Genomic DNA, 26,881 nt, shown 5'->3' with positions numbered 1-26,881 from the left:
TTGACAACATACCAGTTTAATGGAGATCCAAGCATTACAAAGAAACAACCAGAACCAAGCATTGCCAGGAGAGGTGAGACTTGCCACAGGATAGATTTCCTGGGTTTCATTATGACACTGCTACAGACAGCACCATGGCCTGTGTTCCCAGCCTCCCTGCAGGTGAGCTGGAGTCTCGGACAAGCTCTAGCGCCTTTGCAAGCTCACCTCTCCGGGCGCGGTGAACGCTTTCAAATACACAAGTGAAGCACCAGAGCTTAGAGGATGTGGGGCAACAGAAAACCGTGTCAGCTAGTCCACAGGCAGACCTCACATGGATGGCTCTCCTCCACGGCCTCCTCCCTACCCTACTTCCAGTGCCCTTCTACCTGCTACCCCTCATTTCAGCTCTGCCCTTCTGGATGACCCTTTCCACATCCCTGTCCCTCGAAGGGCAGTGGCAATGTGTGCCCTGAGCCGTGTGCTGGGCTGTATGGCTCCTTCCTTTGTTCTCAGTCTCGCCCAGGCCCACCTGACCCAGCTTAATCCTCCCTCCTTCTCTGCAGCTTAGTCCTGGTTTCTTCCTGCCGGCGTCTCCAGGCAGCAATGATGGCTTCATCGTCCATTTCTTCCTCTTCCTCCCTGTCAGTGCTTCTCCGATACTGGGACCGCCGCCCTGAAGCAAACCTCCCTTCTTCTCTGTTTTCCGTCCTCTCTTTCTCTCCCTCCTCTTCAGACCTCATGAAGCTCTGGGTGAATTTCCTCTTGGCTCCAAATTCGGAAAAGTCTGACTTGGACGACTCTTCCACATCTTCCCAATCCCTGGGCCTGGCCCAATTCGGACGCCGTGGTTCCGGGGACTCTTCCCCTTCCGAGGGCTCAGGGCTCCGGCGGAAGAAGTAGGGCTCCGGGCTTTCCTCTCGGGAGCTTGAGGTCTCACTGAACTTCGACCTGGAGAACTTGTGCATCTCTCTCCCCTCTCTGGTGGAGGAAGAAGAGAACCGGGAGGTGCTTCTTGCAGAGCCGCCATTGGCCTCGTGGTAGGAGGAGGTGTCCTGTTCCTCTGACCGGGATTTGGAGAACTTGTAACTGCAAGATTTAGACTCCGTCTCCCGGAGCAGGGAAGATCTGGTGTACCTCCCCCGGGAGCTTCCAGACCAATCACTTTGGGGAGGAGATTTGTCCTCTGTCCTGAGGCCACTGAGCCACCTGTTAATACTGCTATCCATCTCTTTGCCAGCTCTGCTGCCACTTGCATAGCCGTCAGAGACAGCCAGGGAGGAGGAGGTGTCTGTTTCAGGCTTTTGGGAATTACTGCCGGAAGAATGTTGGAAGCTCCCTATGGCGCTGTCAGTGTCCTCGTCCCTATCACCCACGTCATCATCCTCTTCTTCCCTGACCTTCTTCTTCTTGAAAAGGGAGCTGCGTTTGTTGTCAGAGGCCAGCTTCTCCATTTTGTACTCAGACATCTTCTCCCTCAGCTCCATCTGCATCTCCCGCTCCTTCCTGCCAAGTTCCTTTAGGTCAATATCGTCAGCAAAGAGGCTATAGATAGGCTTGCTGGTCCCCTTCACTTTGCTCCCAGTACCTTCGGTCCTCGAGCTCAGCGCAGTGTGGGAGGACAGCACGGAGTGTGTGTCAGAGCTGGCTCTTGGCTGGCTTTGAGGCAGCAGGCAGCTGCCCAGGGAGGAGCTGCTCTGTCCACTGAGCATGGAGACTTGGTCATCCCCCAGGCAGCCCACTGCTGGTGCCACCTTTATGCTTGCAACGGATGGCGAGCGGGACAACAACAGCAATTCATTTTGCTTCTGGGCAAGAGTTTCGCTGACTACATTGGCAATCCAGTTCTGGATACTGGCAATGGAAATTGTGTCTCCAGGCCCCACTGGCAGGTTAGGCAGTGGTGTGGTGGGGTTGGAGGCCAAGCATCCCCTCTCGTTGCTTACGGCCTGAGATGGGTGGGAGCTGTGGCTCTGGGCGCTGAGTACTGATGCTGTGTCCCCATCAGCACTGACCGAGGGGGCTGCAGACCAGAATGCAGACAGGGGGATGCTCCTGCTGGCAGCTGAGCTGTCCGCCTCCCAGCTTGCCATGGACTGGCTCTCCTCCAGCGTCTGCCTGCTTCTCTCCAGCAGCTCCAGCCGTCGTTGCCTCTTCTTGGCTGAGGCCGTGTCCTCTCCCTTGCTGAGCTCCACCACCTCCTCCTTGTTCTCACTGCCCACCTTCTTCTGGTGTTTCAGCTTCCAGGTCTGGTAGGCCGTCAGGCTGGCGTCAGAGAGGTTCTTCTCCCCTTCTGCCTCCTCTGCACCTTGCTCAGTGCTGCTGTCTCCTGCCTCTGAGTCTTTCTTGTGAAATCCAAATTGGATTCTCTTGATCTTCCACCTTTCTAGGGCAGTGAGTTTGTCCTTGTTCCTGTGGCAGAAGTTATAGAAGGAGCTGGCCTCAGAGGACACACTGTCCTCATCATCCTCTCGCACCCTGCTCCCCACCTCTGAGCTTGTGTCCACCTCCTCTCTCTTGCTCCTGGAGTGGTACCTCCGGGAAGCTTCCTTCTCAATCTCCAGCAGCCTCTGGTTCCACATGTCCCAGGTGCTGTCTGTGGACACAGAGTCAGAGCGGCGTCTCCCACCTTGGTTCTGGCTGCTCATCTCCAGCTGCTGCTTCAGGATGCGTATGTCATGGCTGGTTACACTCTCTGAGGTGCTGCTCTCGCTCAGGGTGTGCCTCCGTCTTCTTCCCACAAAGGAGCCAGCATTGCTATCCTCCTCCACTTCCTCCTCCCTACTCCAACTCCGGTGCCCTTCTGCCTGGTACCTCTCATTTCGGCTCTGCCACTCCCGGATGATCCTCTCCACATCCTCATCCTCGGGCTCCTCCCCACCCTGGCCAGAGGAGGCTGAGCGCCTGCCCTCTCCACCCTGGGGGACCTTGCCTGTAGGGAGGCCCTGCCTCTTCTTCCACTCCTCATATAGTTTCTCCTCCTCGTCTTCATCAATGAGGGTGAGGGGCTTAGAGACCTGGCTGGCCTTCCCCAAGGAGGAGCCACTCAGGTGGCTGGTGGTGTCATCCTCCTCCTCCACTGTGAGAGCATGTACTCTGGCCCCGACAGTGCTCCCCACATCCTCACCCTCCTCAGCCTCATCTGCACCCTCCTCCTCTTCTCTCTCCTCCATCAACTTCTCGTTGAGCTCCCGGAGCTGCTTCAGGAAGCCATCGTTGGGGCAGATGGCCCGTTTCTTACGCACAGTCATCAAGGCCTCCAGGATGGCCATGTGGTGGAAGACCATCAGGTAGGCCACCACCAGCGCTGCTGATCGGCTGATGCCCATTTCACTACTGACCAGGACTTTCCCTGAAAGAAAGCACAAGAGATAATGATGTAACTACAGTGGCTTCCTTGTATGTTTTTTTTTAAGCACTGTTTTGATGCGCTGGATTGAATATGTTTACATTGCCTCTGGTATTCATCCATGTTCAAGTCCCGTGAGGGATGGGCATCATTGTCCCCACGTTACAGATTTCAGACAGAACACTGAGGCTGCCCTGTGCTTGTGGAAACGTTTTCTGCATTGCCTGAACCTGGTCAGGGAGTGGGGAGTGGGTGGGGAAAAAAGAACTGACTACTGTCCCCACTTTTGAAACACTAGAGTGTATTTCTACTTTCTCCTCACCAAACCGAGCACCAGAGAGAGGAGAAATAAAAGAATGGGGGAAGGAGGAAGAAAGGAGAAAAGAAACGAGGCTAAGATGAATGAATCACAGAGACGTGGAATCTCAGTGTTGGAAAACACCACGAGTCACAGCTGAAACTTGAGAATTCCCTTTCCAACAACAACGTTGGTGCTGGATCATCCATCATCCAGCTTCTGCTGGATGCTTCCAGTGACAGAGAGTTCAGCATCTCAGCCACGCACACGCGCGCGCACACACACACACACACCCTCACTCCATATTTAGATCACTCTAATTTTTAGAAAACTTTTTCACGTTAGGCCAACGTGTAACTTTCTGTAACAGGCATCCAGTGCTCCTGCTCTCACATTCTGGGGTCAATAATGAACACATCTGTATGAACCAGGTCTTTCATACAAAAATCTTTAAGAAGATAACTGTCAAATTCTTTGCTAATTTTTTTCTTTTCCTTGTTATGCTGGGTCTTTCAATCATTATTTGAACGTCTTTTCATGTTCTATTACCACACTAGCCACTCTCTTCCAGGTCAAACTTTAATTTATCAGTTTTTCTCTTAGGAGTTTGTGTCAGGATGGAGCAAGCTATTTCAGGTTTGGACTGACCCACCTAGAGAAGAGTGGGCCCCTCAGCACCCCCCGTCTGGGCACTGAGCCCTCAACAATGCCATCTAAGCTTGCAGTGTGGGTGGACATGTCATACAGTGACCTCAAATTATCTTTAATATCAACTGAAACCCATAAAGCTTTTTAAAAAACTGTCGTTAAGTCATATGTTTCTTATCTTGTAGCATTTTTTAAACATAAGGATAACTTCACAAATTCCTATTAATATTTTTGGTAGATATAACCTTTTGTTACAGCCCAGCAGAAATTTCTACAAGTCTCAACTCTGCCGTTCAGTAGATGGGTTCTCCCCTAGGCCCCCTCTGCTTTGCCTCCTCCATAAATGTGACAAACACGCCCTCTATGCCTGCATCTAATGGCTGTGTCAAATGCAGCTGGGGACCACTGGAGACCTCCCTCCAGGCTGTCGTCATTTGATTTGCCGCCATCTTTGGGGATGTTTGTTAAATCGGTTGAGTCCTATCTAACACTATGGGATGGGGAGGGTGGCTTTTATTAGTATATCTTTGCACCAGTGAAGACCACATCTGTGTCACACAGATCAGAGACCAAGACAAGACTTGAGGGGACCTGAGGCCTAGTAATGCTGAAAGGCAGTATTGCCAAGGGCCAGCAGTCACTGGAGGGAAGGAAGTGGGCAGAATCAAAGCCGCTAAAGGAGTATCTACAGATTCACCATCTTATCTCCTCCCACGGCCCAGCTGTGCCTCACCAAGGACCTCCCCTTAACAGACCGACCAGGCCATAATTCATCCCTGTAAATTATTACCAAAGTCTCGCTCCCTTCCTTCGGAGGTGGAGTTACCAGACCAGTCACATCAGGACACAAGCAGCCGGGCTTCCTCATAAGGGCAGCAAATGCCCCTCGGACTCTGTCTGGCAGAGACAGGTTGGGGCGCCAGGCTTTCCTATGCTGTGGTCCTTGCACCCTGGGGTTCCTCCAAGAAGCCTAGGGGCAGCCTGAGGGAGAAGGGAGAGTCTGGGCCACAGGACTCACTATCCTCTCTGTTAGGCACAGGCCTCCCCAGTGTCTCTGCACAGCTCCAGGGGGCGCCTTCCCCCTGGAAGGCAAAATAGACTTTTTCCGTTTACAACAAATTTCCAACAGCAAAATGGCTTGAGGAAGGTAGTCTCTTTCCAATTCGCAGTCACTATTTTATTGGCAGCGGGCTGCTTAGGGGGTCTATCTAGATGTGGTCCCTCTGTTTAAAAAACTTGAAGGGTACAGCTGGTGGAGAGAGCGACGGGGCTTGAGGCAGACCGGGTTCAAGTTCTGCCTCCATTCTCAGGATGCCTTTGTACGGCAGGCATTTTTGTCGTATCCTCCCTGTTTGTAATTCTCCTTTCCCTCAGAACTGTCCCCCTCTCCACACCAGGAAAACAAGAAGTACTTGCCCAGAGGCCACCCCCTTGCCACCACGGATAGAATTCAGGGTAGACAAAGGACAGGAGTCTGCCAGACAAATTCTCTCCCTAGAGAATCTGGAAATGGGACTGAGGCAGGAAGTCAGCCGTTTACTCAGGCCCGTGGAGGGCCATGCTCTCCGAGGCAGAGAGAGGAAGACAAGATGGAAACAGGGAGTCCTGAGGCCGTCCAGTCCTTGCTCTAGATCATCCTGGGGCCACATTCCTGTCTTTGCATTTCTTCATCTTTGTTATAATTAATGCCTTTGCTAATCACTACGTAGTTTGAGATGCTGTCTACTAACTACCAACCAAGAGAACCTCCCTTATCACACCGTGGCAAAGTCACTGAACCTGCTCAATTTTCCCGTTTGTAAAATGTAAATAAGCTTCTCTCCCGAGGTCATTGCGACAACTGTGTACGGCGCCAGCACCTGGGGTAAGTTTCGCCTTCCTCCGAGTTAAGAACTGACCCCGAAACATCCTGGAGTAGAGAAATCACAGAAACTCAGGCTCCGGGGGGTAAGTCTAGGGGCGGTGACAGCTCTCTGCCGCCGAGTAGGAAGTACCCAAAAGGGAACAACGACAGAAAGGACACGGACTTTTCCCTGCCCGCGGGGTGCGGAGAAAAGGGAAGGTGAGGCTGAAAGCAGCTGATGGCAGCAAGGGGACAGGAGACGGGCCTGCAGGGCGCACGGACGCTGCAGGTGACGGGGACCTCACTGGGTCCCACCAGCGTCCGGGAGGGCGGAGCTGATGCACTCGCCCGCAGGCCCTGCTGCACCGCTGCTGGCGGGAGACCCAGCCCGACGTGGGCGTCCCAGAGGGGATGCTGCCGCTTTCCTCAACCCGTCAAGAAACTTTCCCGCTCCGCGCGCCGCCTTCTCCGCCACCCGCCACCCTGCACCCTCCACCCTGCACCCTCCACCCTGCACCCTCCACCCTCGGGTCCTGCTCCCGCCCCGGGGACGCGCTTCCGCTCTGCGAGCGCTCAGCCGCCGGGAGCCCGGGGCCGCCGGCCGCCCGAGTCCGCGCGCGTCCCCACCGCGCTCGCGCCCCGTCTCCCACGGACGGGGGCAGACACACGCAAGGCCACGTGGTCAGAGGGACGCATTTTAAAAGCAGGGTGTTTTTTTAAGCATTGAAAACGGGAGAAAAATGTTTCATATATATAAAGTTCATATACATGAAATTTATAAATTCATTAATTATATTTTAATAAAAATCTATACGTATAAAGATATTCCCTCTCTGTAGATACATGGCTTTTTCCATTAGAAGTTACCCTTGGTGGCTAATGGCCATTGGCCATTGTCGTCACCAATGGCCACTGGTGATGACAGGCAATGTCGTTCCCAGGAATCAGTAACGATATTATTTATTATAGTAATGGCTATAACTTTTTAAACATTTATTATTTGCCAGGTGCTGTGCTAAGAAAGCCCGTACATGCGTTTTTAAAATGTTAATCCTCACAGCAATTGTAGGAGGACTAGATTGCCTTATCTTTGTTCTACATGCAAGGAAACTGAGGTTCCCCCGGACAAAGGAAAGGCCCAGGGTCCCAGGTCTAGAGAGAGCACAGCAAATGCTGGCCTCAAGGCCAGGGTCCTGGAGACCAGGTGCTGAACGCCCACCTGCCCCTCCTCACTGGATGCCCCATCGGCTCCGTGGACTGCTGTCCTCCTCTCGTAGCGGGACTGCAGCCGCAGCCTCAGCCCTGCTCTCCTCACTCCCGCTCTCACCTCCTCACAGGTCTCTAACGTCCAGGGAGGGAGTTTTCTAAAACATAGATCAGATCAAGGTGCCTTGAAGCCCTTTACCTTGGCCTTAAACTTCCTGCATGTCGGGGTCCTGCCCTCTAACCTTCGCCCTGTGCTAACCCAGCCCTAGAACGCTCGCCGTGGGCTTCCTGAGCGCACCGGGATGATTCCATCTTAGGATCTTTGCACCAGCACTTCCCTTGGCCAGGAATGCTCTTCCTCCAACTTGTCCATGGCTAGTTCTTGTCACTCAGCTTAAATGTCCCCTTCTCAGAGAGGCCTTCTCACCCAGCCTTTCCAAGGAGCTCGCCAGTGACTCTGACGCATCGTCCCAGTTACAGTCTCTGCCTCACACTTATCAGAATTTGACTTTTCTTTTTTTCTGCCTTCACTACATTGTAAGAGGCAAAGGCTGAATCTGTGTCTGTCTCTTTCACCGCCGAGCCTAGAACAGGCCTGGCAGGTCTCAGGCCCTCAATAATTGCTTATTGGATGAATGATGGTCCTTTCCTTTCCCCTCCTCTTAGAATGAGATGAAGTCTTCTTAAGACAGATAACCTCCAGCCACGGCAGACAATGGGCAGGTTTTCACAATGTTCCCTGGTCGCTTCTCCCCAAGCAGAGCCTCACCTCTATAGGTCAGCAGGGCCTCATCGAGGAACTCGGCAGCCCTCCGGAAATGCTGGGAGATGTCCACCTCGGGGAAGTCATCCACCTCCACACCCAGGTACTGGATCTCCATGCCAGTGTAGAATTCAGGCCCAGTGTAGACGCCAGTGCCATGGGCAGCATTCAGGATGTGGGTGATTCCCAGCCTCTTCAGCCTCCCCTTGTTCACAGCCACACTCCTGGGGGGAAAAAGGCAGGGACATTTTTGCAAGGGTCAGAGCTAGAAAGGGGCATTACCACCAAGACTGGGAGCCTGCTTCGGCCGGGTCAGGAGGGCCACAGCTGGGCAAGGGCCTCCTTCTCCGCTCCCCCATGTGCTCACTGCAGACACGGTTATAAAAGGGTGCAGTGACTTGGCCACAGCAAGAGAGAGAAGGGGTGGGGAGCTAGGCAGGAGAGGGCAGGATGAAGAGGAGAACAACACTGATGTGTAAGAAAACCTTCAAAGAGTCCAAAGATCTCTAGTTTAAAATCCCATGTCCTGGGAATGGACATTCATAAAGACCCAAAAGTGGCAGACAAAAATAATAATAAAATTAAGTGTGCTTCACATTGATATGGCATGCTATATTTTTTGAAGTCCTTTCACATGCATTATTTTATTTTACCCTAATAATAAACTTAAGAGGTAGATAGGGCAACTATTTTTATTTCCATTTGAAGATTATAAAAATGAATCAGAGAGCTTTTGTGACTTTCTGAGACTGAAAGGAGAAAAAGATTCTGAACAAGAGCTGGTATTTTTGGTTTCTAGTTCAGAGCTCTTTTTTCTGCAGTGGAATAAGTGGAGCTTAGTTTGATGAGGCCCTGAGACCAGGGTTGCCCAAGAAGCAGCGAGGACTTTATCTGGAGATGCCTGGGGTCCCTGGTACCCACGATGTGAATGCTTCTGGGTCAACAGAGCTAATTAGAGATCGCTCAGGACTTGATGCCCCACTCTAGGAATCAGGTTCTAGGCAACTGATTATTCCGTGGTGGAGTATGAGACCCGATGTCCGAGCTCTTTTCTCAACTGCCTGCCTGCCCTGGGGCCCGAATTCCCTCCTTTGCTTCTGGATGTGTTAGGAAGTACACTGGGAGAATGTCTTAGTAATTAGTCAATGGATCTGCAAAATTAGGTTCACAAACTAACCTAATGGTACCAATTACATACTGGCAAGACCCTGAAGGAAGAGAACGTGAGTGATTGTTTGGGTTTTGTTCTGGAAACCACTGATAAACTTTCTAAAAATGACGTTTTTTTCTGGTTATAAAAACAATAAATGTTTACTCTAGGAAATCTGTACAATTCCAAAGAAACCTAAAGAAGAATATAAAATCACTTGTAGAACCACCTCCTAGAAAGGATTACTGTTACCATTTTATCACATTTGTTTCTAATTTGTTCTCTTTGTAAACATGCACACATACACGTATACACATCCAAATATTACTCAATTAGCATAATACTGTATATTTATCCTCTTACTATATTGTGAACGTTTTCATAACTTGGCAAATACATATAAAAATCAAGATTGTCAATGGCTCCGGATGTCCCATTATCTGGTTGTTACAGATGTCATGGGATGATGGCGATAGTGGGGTGTGTGTTGGCAAGTCTCTGCGGCAAGAAAGAAGCCCCAGAGCAGGCACCTGGAGGGGAAGGCTATGACAGGAGCCTGGCAGGAGGGCAGAGGATGAGCAATCGTGCCAGTGTTTTGCCTGAATCTCTGTGTGCAGGTGGGTGAGTGGGGCCTTTCTCCAAGGCAGGGGCTAGGTGAGTGGTCAGGCAGCTTCAGTTTGCTGGATGGAGCTACTGGGTCCTTTAATGGAAGTTGGGGGAGTTTCATCTCTCTCAGGCACTATCTAGAGGGGTAGGACAAAGGGTTATGACCCAGCAGTCAGACTCACTTCTCTGCTATGAAGACGTTGGGCCAGACCTCATCCACTTCATTCCAGGGTGTCTCTTGGCGGTCTTGGACCAAGGCCCGCTGTAGGTCCAGGACGCAGGGTGTATTGTACAGGCTGGTGTCGTCCATCTTCTCCCTGACGCGGTTGTACAGGTCCTCCACCAGCAACTGCTCAGCAGACTCCAGCATGACTGGACACTCTGCCTCGGCTCTGAGCCCCGGAGGCTTGAGTTCTGGAGGAGACAGGCAGCATTCTCATCAAAGAGCTGGGAATACCGTGGCCTTCCCTGCTCCCTGGGAGAACCCACTCTTGCCCAGTTTGCTGCCAGGACTCTGGGCATAGGGTGAAATGCCAGCAGGGCCTCCAGGAAGACTTCATGGGGCCCAGGAGCCCTGCGCTGCCTGGACTTTTATGGTCGGGATCAGCAGCAGCATGGTGCATAGGTGTGGGTAAAGGGACGCCTGTTTCCCTTACTTCCTCCCGTATTTCTCTAAAGCTGGCTGATCATTTTGTAGCCTGAGGTCCTTATGTCTATACCTGGTATAAGCCTGACTCATACTTATAACCCCCATAGTGCCTGTACAAAGTGGATGCTCAGAAGCATTTACTAAATGAATAAATGGCATTCTTTCGTTACATAATTCACTCTATCATTAGTTTGACTCCGTTACATATGGAATGCCAATAATGCTGGGAAAAGTAAAACTTTCTGCAGTCATTTATGCAAGGTCATGTTCTAATACACATTTAATTTACTTGTTTGTTTCATTTATTGTCTGCTTCTTCCCCCTGGAGTGTAGCGCCTGTGGCTGTCAGCCTCCCAGCTCTCCGACAGGTGGCAAAGGTTTGCCATGAGCTCCGAGGCCAGTCTCAACACAGGACTCAGGGCCTTTATGACAACAGGCCAGAAGAGCTTCAATTCCAAATGAATGCAAATTCCATTCACCCATGTCTCACGTGAACTTCTATCTCCTTGTCCTGATATATTTGCTCCAATTTATCAAATGGGGGGGGGGTGGCGGTAAGATGTTTCCTTTCTCCAAGAAGGTAGACAAGAGCAGTAGAGAGCAAAACCTTTCCTCCCACAAAGTAGCCCAAAACACTGAATAGAGAGAGAGAAGAAAGAAGTGAAGTTAGGAAAGGAGTGTCCTCTGCGCCGGCCCTAACCTCTTGCTGGCACCATCTCCTCCCCTGGCCGGTGAAGAGCGCAACCACATTTGGCAAATAGACCCGCCTGGCCTTTCCCGGAAGGAGCTCCGACAGGTCTCTGGGGGCCGGGCTTGCTGCTCCCGGCCTGCGGATCCCGGGGGTCCTGGGTTCTCCGGGCCTGAGGACTCCATTTTCCTAGAGCTCCTCTCTTCTCCCCCGCCTACAGCCCCTGATGGGCCGCCACATCCCTGCATGAGGTCTCAGCTCTAAACGCTCTCTGATCTCTGTTTCAAAAGCAGAAAGAGAAAGCCTTTGCAATCCCAGAGCTCCTGTTCTGTTTAAAAATAGATGAAGCCTTCCTATTTTCTCTCCTGCTCGCTTTGCTCCCCGCTCTCCCGGGGGCTGACATAGCAAACGTAAAAGCCCCTCGCCGTCCATATTTTCCCTTTACTCCATGTGAAAAATAAAACTCCGGGAACCATTGTCTTCCTCAGCTGTTTATATAACAGAATGGTTTCGGTCTCCTCCCTTTCGGATTAAAATAAATGTCCCCTCTCCCACTGGCAGCTCCTGCTTTCCTTGGGTCTCTGGCTCACGCCTCAGCCTCTGTCAGTTCCACCTCTCTCCCTGCATCAATTCCTCTAGTCTCTTTCTACCACCTGGGGTTTCTTCACAAGAGAGGAGCACCCCCACGTCTGCTCCGCATTCTTGCAGGTGTAGCCTCTGCAGACTTTCATGGAAACAGAGGGCTCAACACAAATTTTTACCTTTCTGATCTCTCGTGAGCAGGGCATCGTTTAGAAATATCACCTGATCGTTTTTCTTTCTCTGTAATATATTGTTTTTTTCCTCCCCCCCCCCCCCACCCTTTGGCCATCAAGACTAATGAAACTTAGGCTTAATGCCCCCAAGAAGTGGAGGGTAGAGAAGACCTAGAATAAAAAAGGCTTTGCTCAGCTTTAGGGTTCAATCTAAACATTGAATGTCCGCAGCATCCTACAGACTTGACAGCGAAGTTTTCAAAGAGAGGAAATGGTTTTCTCTCAACTCCTAAAGCTGGATTCTTACTCATCAAGAACCAAAGCCTGGAGAGGGGTCCAGAGAGTGAAGCGCAGAGCAGCGATGATGCAGGATGGAAGGTAAAGGAAATTCCCAACCACACAGGAGGGGAAAGAGCCTCCAGAGCTGGGGTGGTGCTGGGAGCAATTGAGAGAGAGCTAGACAGGGGCGAAGACACCTTGGCCTTGCTTGGAGCAAGGTAACAGAGAGCGTGGGTATGGTGGTAACAGAAAATGGAAAACATTAGAGAGTTCTTTGAGAAGATAGGGCTTCCTGGGATGTCCAGATCAACAAGCAAGAGCAGGGAGAATTTCTATTTCCTCATGGAGTGTATAGGAGACCAGGACGTCCTCAGGGACTCTGGTGGGGACCCAAAGGCCAGGGGACTGAGAAAGACCTCGAGTTATATGGACAAGGAGCAGCACGTGTGGTTCTCTGACTGAAGGCCAGGGAAGGAATCATGGCCACCAGCAGTGGAGGCCAAGCCAAGCCCAAAGCTGGGCACTGTGTCATCAGCAGCGTTGCCTTATCCCACCCCACCCCAGCAGAAGTGAGAGAGACACCAGGGCAAAGGGAGGAGAAAGGGGAGGAAAGAAATCGTGAAAGATTATTTGCCCAAAATTGATTAGAAAAAAAATCCATCCAATCAGGATGAGTATCCTTGAGTGAAATATAGTCTGTTTTCTACTCCAAAATCTCCTGTGTAAATATTGACATCTCTCCCCACCCCCCTTTCCCTACCTCCTCCCCACACACTTCAGTTTGAAAACATCTTTAAGCACTCATGGAAACGCAGATCTAAATGTAGACGTCCCTTTGAACAGAACTCTTTGGATGCTCCTAGCCATTTGTTGGGCTCTCAGGTCTGTGTCTCTAGCATAAGCCAGCCCAGGCCCCCGAGATTAGCTGAGAAACTGAATGGGAGACCCTCGTGGCAGATCAGACCTGCCTCCCTGGCTGTGGACTCTAGAGAACTGTTCACACGGATGCGTAATGATTCCCACCCCATCCCGTGAAGTTGATGAGATGCGTGGGCAGAACTGCCTTCTTTGGATCTGCTCCTCTTAGTGTGATGGGCAACACTAAGGATCAGGATGGATCCCCTCCCCTCCCCTCCCCGCCCCCACACACTCCCCTCCCCCCCACACACACACCATGGGCTCCCTCCCAGGGTCTCCAGATGACCCTTGGACTCTCCCTGCTCCCACCCAGCTTCTGATGGCATTACCTTCATTGATGATCTGTTTAGCTGCCACAGCTGAGGAGAGGTGAATGGGCTCCATGAAGATGCTTTCTGTTTCTGCGTCTGAGACCAGTGAGTACCTAAGAGAAGGAGTATTCATGTGAGATGACTCTGGACAGCATCTGAATGGAAGGCATTCTTTTTAGAAATCTGGCTCTGGTTAACCACAACTGAAAAACAGTGAGGGACACAGGGACTGCCTTCCTAAGTTTAGGCAACCTGAGAATGCAGAATGCTGGGTCCCTGTGGTTCAGTCGTCCATCTGTTTTCAGACCAGAGCTGGCCCCCATGTGAGTTGATGTTAATAACATGGTAGTCCAGGCTGTGGAGGAAAGAGGATATGTCTGTGGTTGGGGGACTCACCCTGATGTGGCTTCACTTTCTCTACTGTGTTCCCACCCTTGTGTTCCCACCTGCTGCTAGTTTTTTTCTCCTGTCCCTGTTCCTCTGCTATCAGTACTATAGGATGTCCCTAACTGTGCCTCTACTGGGTTCTGGGCCTTGCTGGGCTGGGTCCACTGCCCCAATTCCCTCCACGCTCAGCATCTTCTTCCTGCTTGTGAGGGAGTGGGCTAAGAATGAAAGGCCAGACAGCGCCATGGGAAACGTGAAGATGCGCTCACATGCACCATCCTGATCCTGAACACAAGAAGTCAAGGGTCGGCCTGGGCCCAGGGATTCAATAAAGTAACTTAGGTACATGTCAAGGCAATTTTCCAGAAAGAATTCAGCACAGGTGACCAAAGGGACCTTGGAGGAGCGTGGTGAATCAAGAGCAGAAACAAGCGTTAGGACCCCACTGTAGCGGTGGGTGCCCCTAGGGGGCTCTCCTCCTTTCCAGGGGTTGGGGTGAGCTTTGGGTCTTTTTGGCATAGTCTTTCCTATGGTCCAGAGAGGATGAAAAAAGTGAGAGGCTTTAATGAATACCATTTTTTTGTCGCAAAAATTCCTTCTTGCTGCTCCTTTATAATCAACCTCTCCCTGCACCTTGTCCCCTAGCAACCACTGCTGTTTTCTGTCCCTATAGTGTGGCCTTTTCCAGAATGTTATATAAGTCAAATCCTATAAATGGAATCTTTTGGATCTGGCTTATTTCACTTAGCAAAATGCATCTAAGAGTCATCTGTTCTATTGCATGAATCAATAATTTGTTCCTTCTTATTGCTGAATCATATTCCACTTTTTAGGCACCTCAGGCTATTGCTGCCATCACTGTCACACTGCCTTGAGTCAAGGCTGGGTATTCCAGAGGACGAAATGATGCTCATGCTGCTGGTTTGCTGGTACTTTGGATTCTGGTCTTCTTCCTCACTCTGCCTGCTACTGTTTACTTTTCAGAGTCCTCAACAGCTGCTGTATCTGTCCGGGTTTTATAAGGGCAATCCATGGGAGAGTCCGTGAGGGTGCATTTTTCATCTTAACAGAACTGGAACTTCTGTCCATTGTCTTTTTGCTTTTAAAAGTCTGAACCAATATGTTTCCTGATCCCTGCAATTGACCTATTTTATCTTTACAGAAACCTGCAGGATCTCTTTTTGGTTCCCAGTGTTTAGAAATTTGACAGTGATGTTCCTTGGTCTATTTTCATCCGTTGTGTTGGGAATGGATACCATTTTTGAGTGCCTTCTATGAATTTAATCATGACAAAACTTCGATGAAGTAGGTATTATTATTCCTGTTTAAGATAAGAAAACTATAGCTTGGAGTGGTTAACAGAATTGCCCAAGGCAGTAAGTAAGTGGCAGGGCTAAATTGCAAAGACAGAGCAATCCTGCTCTAAGTCCAATCTTCTCCCCACCAAGATACGCTGACACCATTCAGATTAGAAAGGGGAGGTGGGTCGGTTGGTGGGAGCAACCCCAGCTGGATCCCCAGGCCCTGTAGAGACTTTGATACAGAAAAGTACTTTAAAAATACTTGTTGAAAGCATGGATGCGTAGATGGATGGATGGACTGGGGTGAGTTGACCTGTGTCCAGCTGAACTGAATGGAGCTAACCTGAGCTAGGATAAGTTTAGCTGAATTGAAATGATTAGCAGAACAATTCTCTTGTAGCGGACATCCACAACATCAGAGTCCACCCTTGGGAGAAGCACACCCTTGGGTGTGCTCAGGCCAGCAAGGCTATGGAGAAAGAAATATCTTTGCCACAAGAAAGGAGTTGCCTGTTACTCTACCCAGAATGTGGCTAGACCTGCTCATGCAGTATAAGGGACAGCACAATGTTGCACCCTCATTGGTGGTTCCTGAGTGATTTCGGAGAGCGGTGTGTTGAATCATTCCCGTTCTAGCACTGAGTACACCTTGTGACCGGAAGATACATTTTCTAATAAGCATGACTGGGAGTGGGGGTGGATGAAGGGTGAGGTTTGTGGGACATTATCCTTGGATGTTAGAACTAGAGAAGTCTTTAGACGTCTCATTGCTTGCTGAAGGTAATAAAGACTAGAACACCTTGGGGAGAGGGGTGAGCTCTGTAAAGGTACAGATTAGGTAGTCTTATTTACCCCTGTATTTCCAGCACATGGAAAATGATCAGGCAGAGTTTGATGACTAATCAAGTGGGTGGTGGCTATGATGAGTAGATGGATGAACAAATGAATGGCTAGATGAATGGATGGAATATGCTAGGCACTGGGCAAGGTGTCCACATACCACCTTGGGGATCAAACCCAATGGCCTCCAAGGCCCCTCAGTCTCTGGCCCCTTCTTCCTCTCTGCCTCAGCTTGCCCTGGGTTCCCTCTGGCTCACTCCTTCCCAGTCCACTGGTCTTCTTTTGGCTTCCCGTCCTCACCAAGTTTCTTTCTGTCCAGGAACTTTGCAGAAGCCCATTTCCAATACCTGGATGTTCAGTCCTCCCCCTCTTCACACATCTTCCAGATCTTAGTGGGATCATTACTTCTTTAGGGAAGTCTTCCCTGATCTCCACCTCCTATTGTACCATACCCCTTTCCTTGATGGCACTTCCGTCAGATGCAATTTTACATTTATTTATGAAATCACTTGATACACATCTGTCTCCTGTGCTAGACCATGTCCTCCCTGAGGGCAGGGACCATGGCAGGTACCTTGCTGACTGTTGTGTTCTCAGCATCTAGCACAAAGTCTGGCCTGAGGCCAAGATGGACACAATCTTGGAGGCCTGTGTTGGCAATTAGCAGTTTTTTCTTATGGTGGGTTAAATGTGGCCTAGATCCGTGGCACCCCTTGCACAGAGAGGTAGGGTCTATGTCCACTCCCCTTGAATCTGGATGGTCTCTGTGATGCTCTCACCAATAGAATATGGCAGAAGTGGCACTGTGCCATCCTCTGAGCCACCCTGAGGACCGCTTCCCCTTCCTGCTCTCGTTGCTCTCTCTGTGGAAGCCCTGAGCTGCCGTATAAGTCCCGCTACCCCAGGACCACTACATTGGAAAGGCTGTTGGTCAACAGTGCCTGCTGAGCTCCTGGCCAGCAGCCCGCTGTGTGGACCAGTCTCTTAGGGGTGGATCCTCCCACCCGTCAGGCCACCCCAGCTGACGCCACGTGAGGCACCGACAAGCTGCCTAGTAGAGTCCTCTCCAAATCCTGACCCACCAAAAGGGGAGCAAAAGAAAATCATTGTTTTAAGTCATGTTGTTTTGAGGTAATTTGTTGAGCAGCAATAGATAACGGGACAGTGGCATTCCAAGGGCTAAGAAGGGAATTTTGAGCAAACACCTAGGCGTTCTTCTCCTAGTAGTGATAGTGAACCTGGTAAGTATCAGCGATCGACTCAAATGTGTGCAGTTGGGAAGTAACACAAGTAATGCCAATATGCGCAAGAGAGCCCAGCCACCACGCCGGACCCCGTGGCCGTGCTGGGCCCAGACTCAGGGCAGTCTCGGCTTTAAAATAGCAATATTTCATAACACTCAAGTCAGAGCCTCAAATTTTATATAAATGTAAGTCCCATTTCCATTTCAACAATATTGATTAAGGGAGTTTTATCCTTTTATTTGTTAATAATATTATTTATATTTTGATTAATAAAATAATCATTTTGCTTATTAAGGGTCAGTATTATGTAAAATGAGGTTTGGGGGTAAAAAATCAAAACAAAGCCCTGCCAGGGTAACTGGCTGAGAGCCCTTGTGCTGCTCTGGGCCTAAGAAGGGCTTCCTCCTGCGAGGCCTCCTTTCTCCCACCTCGTCAGGCGCTTTTCTTTGTTGCTCTCAGCCTGCAGGCCTGCTTTCGGCAGAGGCTTTCTCACACCTGTGATCAGTATTCCAAGCAGCGGGCGCAAACTGAAAAGAGACGCAGGAGGAGCCCTCACCTGTCAGGTGTGCAGAGAGGCCCAGTGAGACTCCCAGCGGGGGTGTCCCGGGATCCTGGCCTGGTGCTATCTATCCGCGAGCCCTGGATCAGTCAAGCTACCTTCCCTAAACAACGTTGACTGCAGATGGTGTGGATTTGGTGTTAAGTGACAAATACTGGGAACTGACAATCTGTCCTAAATACACCTAAATTCTAAGGTTTGACAGGGGAAAATTTGAAATTAAAATTTGAAAAAGAAATGACTGAAAAACATCCACCTTTCTTGTGGGCGGTAAAGGATGAACTTGGCTAATGAGTCAGCAAATCTGAGAAATCACATTTGAAGACTCAACCCAGTACACTTCTGAGAAGCTGGTGCTTATATGATTGAGAAAAGAGGAGGGTTAAGAACAGAGTCCCTCCGCATCGTCACAGTGTGTCTGTTCTTGGCTGCTGATACAAAAATGCGAGCAACAGGAAGCACAGCCCCTGCGTTACCCAGCGTTGTCGTCGAACGGAGGATGTAAATTACAGGCGCTTTTAGGAGTTAACCGCTATGAGAGGAGATGTTAGCCTAACAGTCACCAAATCGTTTTGCCACAGACGCAGTTTACTAAGTCTAATAAAGCAGGTGCGGGGGTAGGATCTGAAAGGACCCAAGTGGAGAACAACGTCCAGGCTTTGAGGAGCTGGTCCCTCATTTTCCACGGAGAAGCTGGATTGCCAAGAAAGAAAGGAGGAAGGAGGGCGAAACGTGGACAACTGGCCCTGTTGATATTTACAAGGTCAGTGAGGCGGCGGCCCTGCTGGTTTTGATTTATGGCCACGGGTGTCTGTGCCTCCACCTCCATACCTGAGATGGGGTGGGACCACACACGTCCTGATTGGAAAGCAGCGAGCGCGCAGCGAGCGCTGGCTGCTCAAAAAGACAGGCAGGGAAAGAGAGGCTCTGGGATCGATACACACCTCATCATAGGATCAGGAAGAAGCAGCTAAAAAGCCCTGAGGGTGAATTGAAAGAAACAATAAAGCGGAGTTTGATGGACTTCCTAAGCAAGAGCAAGAGACTGGTGCAGCTTTCTTTAAACCTGTGTTTTTCAAAATTGCAGACTGTGACCCATTAGTGTATTATAAAATCAATTCAATGAGTTGTGCCCAGCATCTGGGGGAAAAAAAAGGAAGAAAGAAGAGAAAAATAGAATAGCATCATCCACTGTAAGCATATGTATAATTTCGTGAAACTTAAAAAAAAAATTTATACATACTTATACATGGTCTGGGTTGAGATGTAAATGGTATGCCCTACTGTGGATTATGGTCAGCAAAGTTTGAAAGCCAACACTTTAAACCAATTGTCAAGTTGTCAAGACCCAGAATGGAGTGGAATTGAGGTCCTTCCCCCCAGGTCCCCTGACAGCAGATCACTTCCCTTCAAGTAGTCCCTTGGAGACGGAATGGAAGCAGAGGCCCAGGAGGGGGTGTCCTCATTTGGCTTTTGCAAAAAAGAAACAGGTTTCTGAGAAAGTGACCACACAGGCAAAGTGCAGGCTCCAAGGAAGGAGAGAAGTCAGTAAACTAAAGCAAATCGATTTTTAGCAAGCTGCTTCCAGCTGCCCTCGTGAAAGAGCTGAGGCAGAAAAATCTTCACGGAAAAAGAAATATAAAAGAGAAAAGGTAGCTAGGAGGAGCCATTTCCAAAGACACACAGACCTGACACTGCATGCTCCCATCTCCTGCGCCACCCGCCACCACCAGGCACACAGGCCTCACTGTAGGAAAGGCAAGCAGAACACCGTTCCGGAAAATCTCTGAAGGGGGTGGGAGGTGGGGGCCGATAATGCCACCACGAGAGACGGTCTGACCAGATCACCAAGGAGTTCTAAACCACTGCAGAGGCTTCAAAAATTCAGATCCAAAAAGCCAAAGCAAGAAATGGATTTTGACTTGGAAAGAAAGAAAGGAAAACAGAAAAATATTCTTCGAATCAGAACAAGTGAAGGATAAAGAAGTCTGGTCCTTATTAGGAAAGGAAGAGAAAACTGGTCAGAGTGAAGGAAGAAGAGAAGAGGCAGAGGTGGGCCCCAGGTCACCTGCATGGGAGGGCCTGGGCGTGACAGTCTCCTCGCGAGGAAGGGCAGGGAACACCTGTCTTGAGGTTGGTTTGCATCACAAGCAGAGTGTGCTCATCTGGGTGACTGGGAGGAGATGACAGGTACAGGAGGGCCACACCAAGTTGCCCCGCTGCACAGGGGGTTTTAAGTTTTAGAGTTAACTCGTGAATTACCTAGGGAAATTTGCCTCGCTGGGGGATGGGTGATTCTCTAGCCACAGGGTTTCCTCTAGAGAGAGTGATCACAGTGGCTAGGTTTGAATTTAAGGTGTTTGAGGTCAGTCTCTGAGTCAGGCAAAAATGAAGACTTCACGCTACTATCCCCTGTCTACACCCCTTTCTCGGGTTCTTAATTCACCCTGGGATGAGATGTACAGATGAAGTTGGAAATGTCAAGACTCCCTGCCAGGACGGCAAGCAGACTTCATCCCCACGCGAACTCTGGTGGATTGGCAGTGGCTGGCTTTTGCAAGGCTCTGTCCTGGTTCCATAGGAAAGAGTTGTGTCTCCCGGGGCTGGATCTAAGGCTGTGGTGGGTTGAATGGCGGCCCCCCCAAAAAGATATGTCTCCTAGAACCTGTGATTGCAATCTTCTTTGGAAAAGGATCTTTGCAGATATAATTAAATTAAGGATCTTGAGAGGAGATCATCCTGGATTAGGGTGAGCCCACAATCCAATGGCAAAGGTTCTTAAAAAGGACACAGAGAAGAGACAGCAGAGAGGGCCATGTGAAGATGGGGGCAGAGGTTGGAGTGATGCTGCCATAAGCCCAGGATCTCCTGGAGCCCACAGGAGCTAGGAAGAGGCAAGGAAGGAGCCTCCCCTTGAGCCTTCGGAAGGAGGGTGTCCCTGCCAACACCTTGATTTCGGACTTGCGGCTTCCCAAACTGTGAGAGAATATATTTGTGTTGTTTTTAAGTAACCCAGTTTGTGGCAATTTGTGACAGCAGCCTTAGGAAACTAGGATTGAGAATCCGTCGGTGGGGTATTTGCTGACTCAGTGCATAATTTAATTTTAAAAAGGCTCAAGCCTTTAGCTAAAGAGATAAGACAAGAAGGATGGAATTTCAGGCATTTGTTAAGTACAGGGAAGACTGTTCAGGCTGGGGCCCAATAGCAATGGGTGATGGTCAGTTGCTTAGAATACAGTTTTGCTTTTGGCAGAATTAGAGAAACATGGTGTTTTAACTGGAGTATGTGGGACTCTGGTTAAATAAAAGCATCTTGACATCATGAGTTACTGAGAGGAATTGGTTGTCAAGTATCCTTCTCAGGAAGAAGGGACGAGCATATATGTAATATTATTTCATTTCTACCACTGGGTAAAACTGGTATTCCAATTTTATCATTAAGTAACTTATGCAAGCTCTCATGGCTAATAAGTGGAAGAGCAGACCTGACCTCAATTTCGGCCTCAATTACACCATTTAAGTTCTTTCCACAGTACCATACTGCCTCTCCTTTCATAGCTTATTTCTCCTTTCATAGCTTAAAAAAAAATAACAGCTTTATTTGAGGTACACTTGTTAATCAAACTGCACATAGTTAAAATGTCCAGATTGGTGAGGTTTGACATATGTGGACACCTGGGAAACCATCACCACAATCAAGGTTGTGAACTTACCCATCGGCCCCCAAAGTTTCCTCAGGGCCTCTCTGAACCCTCCCTCTGCCCCCTCCCTGCCCTATCCTCCCCAGGCAACCCCTGATCTGCTTTCTGTCACTCGAGAGATTCATTTGCATTTTCTGGAATTTTATGTAAATCAAATCATATGGTATATACTCTTTTTTGTCTGACTGCTTTCATTAAGCATAGTTATCTTGAGATTCATCTGTGTTGTTGTATGAATCAAGAGCTCATTCCTTTTTACTGCTGAATAGTATTCCAGCGTATAAGTATACCGCACTGTACTTATCGTTCACTTGTTGTGGACATTTGGGTTGTTTCTAGGCTGTTGCAAGTAACGCTGCTGTGAACATTCATGTACAAGTTTTCAGATGGACATATGCTTTCATTTCTCTTGGGTAAATCCTGGGAGTGGAATGACTGGTTATACAGGCATAGGTGTATGTTTAACTTTTTAGGAAACTGACAAACAGTTTTATAATGTACCATTTTCTGTTCACACCAGCAGTGGGACTTCCGGGTACTCCACATTCTCACCAACGTTTGGTATGGTGAGTCTTTTCAACTTTAGATATTCTGACAGGGATGTAATGGTATCTCGTTGTGGTTTTGATCTGCATTTCCCTAATGACTAAGGATTTTGAGCGTCTTTTCACGTGCTTATTTGCTGTCCACATATCTTCTTTGGTGAAGAATCTGTTCAAATCTCTTGTCCATTTTTTAATTGGGTTGTTTGTTTCTTTTTATTGGGTTTTTAGGGTTTTTCCTATATATTCTGGATACAAGTTTTTTATCAGATATGTGATTTGTAAATTTTCTTCCAGTCTGTGGATTGTCTTTTCATTTTTAAAGATACCGTAGAGTCATTCATCTGGGCTGTTCTGTGTAATGCAGTGGGGTTGACTGGAGGATAACTCAAAGCCAGTGTGGCTGTAATGGTTTATACCTCAGATTTTATGATGATCATTGTAGGGCGGGATAGTCTATGAAGTGTCACCGTATGTTTGCCTTCTTTGAAAATTTCTGAAAAGGATTAGCCGATTTGGGATGAGCTTCTAAAAACTGATTGCTCAGGAGTATGCGCAAACCAAGAAGGGTATCAGCAGCAAGAGGATTCAGCAGGAGTCACGGAGAACCCGGAGAAAATTTGCTCTGGGTGTGGGACCATGCTTTTAGGACGCTCAACCCATTCCACATAGTGGGGCTTTCAGGCTGAGCCTGTTTTTGCCTAGAAGGCGGACCAGCAGGTGGGAGGCTAAGGAGAGAATGCCTCAAAATGGAGGACCAACAAGATAGAAGGAGCCTCAGTTCCTGAATCCCTGCTCGGGTAGCTGTTTTGGAGTTTATCTGAGTGAGAAGGAAAAGTCCATTTGCTATAGCAGCTAAAAATACCCTCTATGACACAAAGCCGTCACCTACCCCAACCACAGAAAATTGCCTCCGCCTTGTCTGGGAGCATAGAGGGGGAGGGGTGTATTTTAAACCTCTCAACCCTGACAGTTTTTCTAAGTAGGAACATTTTGCTGAATTTTCAAGGAAATGCCCCCGAGCTCCATTTGGACAAAGTGCCCCAGCCCGTGAGTGATGAGCACCTGCCCGTGCTCCCAGCTCACTCCAGAGGGGAGGCCTTCCCAGCCCGGAGAGGCAGGAGCCTGTGAGACCCCAGGAGACCCGGCAGGGAAAGTTACCTCAGAGAGTCTGGCTGGGGCTTTCCTTCCCTTTTTATAGATGAGGAGACACAGGCTCAAAAGTTAAAGTGATTCTCACATAAATTTGGTGACAGGGCTAAGATTAGAAGTCGGGTCCACTACTATTATTTATGGCAGAAGAAAATGGATGGGCACACACACTATTGCTTTAGCGGGAAGTTAAGCTTTTCTTTGATGTCCTGTGGTATTTCTTAAGATTTCATGCAATTTTTTTATTGTACATCATAATATATCCTCAGTGATTTTATGTAAAAGAAAGTTTTAAATAACCTGTCATAAAATAAAGAGGACTCTCCAGGAAGATGCATCACGTTTATCTGCCCCTGGGCGCGCTGCCACTTACTCCCAGGCATGTACAGATCCCAGTCTGAAAGACACAGCTGATCACAGATGCGAAATTGTCTCAGTACCACAGCCTGGCTACAGGCCGCCTCCTGTCCTGACGCCTTCTCCTACAGTCTCTGGTCTACCGCCCCTATCCGGCCTCAGTCCCAGGCAATCAGGTAGACCTGCCAGACTCCTCCTCATCCTTCGAGGCTGAGACCCGGCATCATCTCCTCCAGGGAGCCTCCTACAACCCTCTGACCCAGCTCCTCTCCCTGGCCCACCCCGCACTAGACCCCAGGAGTACTAATTCTAGCACTTACCACGCCACACTGCAATGCAGTCCGTGTGGAGGCTTGCCTCCTCCAGAAAGAATGACACACAAAAAGTACTAGGTAATGTTACTCGAATGTAAGGTGGTGGCTGCAGGCTCCCTGGGCCCACTCCTCATCATGCTCCCTAGCCCGCTCCCGCCATGGCTGGAGGGGTGTGGAACTCAGCAAGGGCACACTTACTGGCTTGGGGAGGGGCTCCGGAGGTACCGGGCCTGCACGGACCGCACGTCGGCTTCATCCTCTTCACTTGGGACTACCTGCTCCTCCTCTGGGTCCCCACCTGTCGCCATGACAGCCTGTCAGCCTCTGTAAGTTTGGAATGAAAAAGGCAGTTAGGGACTTTGGTTCTGGAGGTTTTGCAGGGGAAGAGGTGTGTCAGTGACGTCACCTCAGTGCAACTAGGAATGGGAAGGCCACCACATGCTAATACCCTGGTGGGGAAGGACCCACGGGGGAAACCTAGTCAGACTCGGCCCAGCCACTGTCACCAGGAACCAAGACACACACCCTGGCCATGTAACAGTCCACCTTGGAGTCACAATATTTAAGAAGTGACAACTTGGCTCCTTCCACAGATGACAGCAAGGAAGCAATGAGGGGAACCAGAAGTTCACCTTAACTGTGGCTAAAACAGTTGAAAGACGGTGAATTCCCCAGACCAGAAAGATCTTTCGGTTGAAACTCCTGGCATGCGCACTCACACACACCTGTGCGCACGCGTACATGTACGTAAGCACACACTCCACCTGCACATGTGCATACACTTCTTGACTCTACTCGGGGAAGTGCAGCTAGCCGCCTTCAGTGTCTCTAACCAAGGCCACAGGAGTTGTCGCCTTTGGCTCTGGCGCCATCCCACAGCCTATTAAAGAACGTGAAATCCCCCAGGAGCTGGTTCCAGACATGGCTGGGCCCCAACACGCAGGCAGATCTGCTGCCCCTTTGCTTGAAGTCCTGGGCTCACAGGACAAAATGAAGGGAGAAGCACTCACCGTGGCTGATCTTCCTATGTCTCCACACCACGGGGCAGGCACCCAAGGGCTGAGGGGCCCAGACAAAATGGCCAGAAGCTCCGACCAGTGAGAGGGCCCAGTCTCTCTCCTCTCTTCAGTGCCTCTTCTCTGAGGGGCAGGACAGCTGTTAACAGGAAACCTTAGCTACCTTCTAAATTTAGCCTCTGGCCCCACGGCCTGGCAGATCTCTGGGAGGAAGGAATGCAGGCTCAGGACCCAGGCCCGAGAGCAGGCCCCACTTAACGCTTTCCCTCCTGGCTGGGTCTTCGGACACTGACACTGGGCAGCAGGGCTGGGAGAAGGGCACGCTCTTCTCCATACCTCTTGCTTGGGGCTGCCTATTCAAAGTCCTTCCAGGACATAGTCAAAAGTCAAGGATCTAGAAGAATGAAACCAACTGTACCTCAGCCCCAAGTCAGCTTAGAGGGGGTGGAAAAAAACACCTGCTATTTCGATGGGGAGGGACCTCTGATAGAAGCTGGGAGAGCACTGTGGTGTGACTAAGCTTGCGGCCAGGGCTACATTTCTTTTAACAGAGAGGGCTCTGGGTGGTAAACTGGGTGGTTGTGCTCCCCTCTGCAATCCCTTCCCCACACTCACACCCCATGGTGATGGTCAACTGGCAATTCTGGGTGATATAAAAATTCTATAGTCTTCATAAACTTCAGATGAGCTCATAACCCACCCTACTCCAGTTCACCACCTCCCACCATCACTATGCTCAAAGCAAAGCCCAACAGCCCAATAGTTCACCCCCTCAACCCACACGTTCTATAAGTACCCCTTCATCCATTCATCGATCCATCCATCCATCTGTCTATCCATTCACAAATATCTACTGATTACCTCCTATGCATGAGGCACTATACTTGACCAAAGGTAGTAAGACACATCATTACGTGTGGCTCAGTGGAACAGTATCTGGCACATAGTATCATTCAAAATTGGCTGAATAAATGAATGAGCTCACAGTTTATTAGGAGGAATGAGACATACAGATCAAAAATAACTCAAGCACAGGCAGAATGTAGTTAGTATCCTGAGGGAGATCCAGAGTGCCGTGTGAGTTCAAAGAGGGAGAGAGCCCTCACTGGCTTTAAAGGACAAGTTGGATTATAACAGCAGATGGAGGCGGGGGGAAATTCCAGAGGGGATGGCATGGACGAAGTTTCAAGGTAGCAAATTAGTTTCATATAGTGGTTGGAGTTGTGAAGAGAGCAAACAGGTCATGGGGCAGAGAATTGGCAGGGCTGGGGTGGGGGCTCCTTTGGAGAGAGTGGTCAAGGAAGGCAGCTTTGAGGAGGCACATGGCACCACCACTGACCAGTCACCAAGCCACCATCCTGGGGGGGTGATAATAAGGGCTCAGTAAGTGATTGCTGAAGAATGACCACAACTGAGAAAACATGGGGCTTCAGTTCACATCCGTAGACTTCAGGGTTCCATGAAGATGAAAGGTGGTATGAGAGAGAAGAGAGATGAGGGAGGGATGGATGGAGAGGGGGCAGGAAGGGGCAGGGAAGGACTGAAGGTGGCATCAGTCAGGGCAAGGCTCCAGATGACAGCCCCAGCATAGGGACAGAGAGGGTGGAGGGGAGGTGCAGAGGGAAAGATGGAGAGCCACCCACCTTAAGAAGGGCAACAGATAAGGAGGGGACCACTTAGGAGGAGAGAGGACAGAGGGCTCTGTCTTCTCTGTACCCTCAGCCACCTGCATACGGTCACATCTGGGCCACCAGAGTAGTGGACTAGAAATCAGAAAACCTCTTACTGGCTGCGTGACCTCGGAGAACTCATTTAATGTCTCTGAGACTCGGATCCCTGTTTGTAAAATAGAGAATCATAATGCTCATGTCCCAGCCTGTCCTGACCACCCAACCTAAAGTGGGCCCCTGGCCCTGCCCGGCTCCGTTTCCCAAGTTGTGTCTCTCAGAGCACCAGCACTCTTTAGTAGGGCGACCAACCACCCCCGTTTGCCTGGGACTGAGAAGTTCCGAAACATGGGACCTTC

The 26,881-nt window shown here is 49.7% G+C and overlaps 1 protein-coding gene across 1 annotated transcript; it reads right to left on the bottom strand.

Annotated features, from left to right (window-relative positions):
* On the bottom strand, window positions 1-25,020 carry STYXL2 (serine/threonine/tyrosine interacting like 2). The gene is made up of 6 exons (XM_023640478.2): window positions 24,850-25,020; window positions 24,038-24,163; window positions 13,461-13,555; window positions 10,025-10,256; window positions 8,093-8,310; window positions 1-3,331 (listed from the first exon to the last, which is right to left on the bottom strand). The coding sequence occupies exons 2-6, from the start codon at window positions 24,145-24,147 to the stop codon at window positions 522-524; spliced, it is 3,465 nt and encodes a 1,154-aa protein (XP_023496246.2). The 5' UTR covers window positions 24,148-24,163; window positions 24,850-25,020; the 3' UTR covers window positions 1-521.
* Between the last annotated feature and the right edge of the window lie 1,861 nt (window positions 25,021-26,881).

The sequence above is a fragment of the Equus caballus genome, chromosome 5 (assembly GCF_041296265.1).
Source record: "Equus caballus isolate H_3958 breed thoroughbred chromosome 5, TB-T2T, whole genome shotgun sequence".
In the NCBI taxonomy this organism is placed as follows: Eukaryota; Metazoa; Chordata; class Mammalia; order Perissodactyla; family Equidae; genus Equus; species Equus caballus.
This window is presented reverse-complemented; position numbering and strand designations above follow the sequence as displayed.

Excerpts from the sequence above, each read along its gene's own strand:
- STYXL2 (XM_023640478.2), bottom strand. The coding sequence starts at position 24,147 with ATGGCGACAGGTGGGGACCCAGAGGAGGAGCAGGTAGTCCCAAGTGAA. Across the intron at positions 10,257-13,460 it reads TAAACAGATCATCAATGAAG|AACTCAAGCCTCCGGGGCTC; the intron begins GTAATGCCATCA and ends TGTCTCCTCCAG. Across the intron at positions 8,311-10,024 it reads AACGTCTTCATAGCAGAGAA|GAGTGTGGCTGTGAACAAGG; the intron begins GTGAGTCTGACT and ends TTTTCCCCCCAG.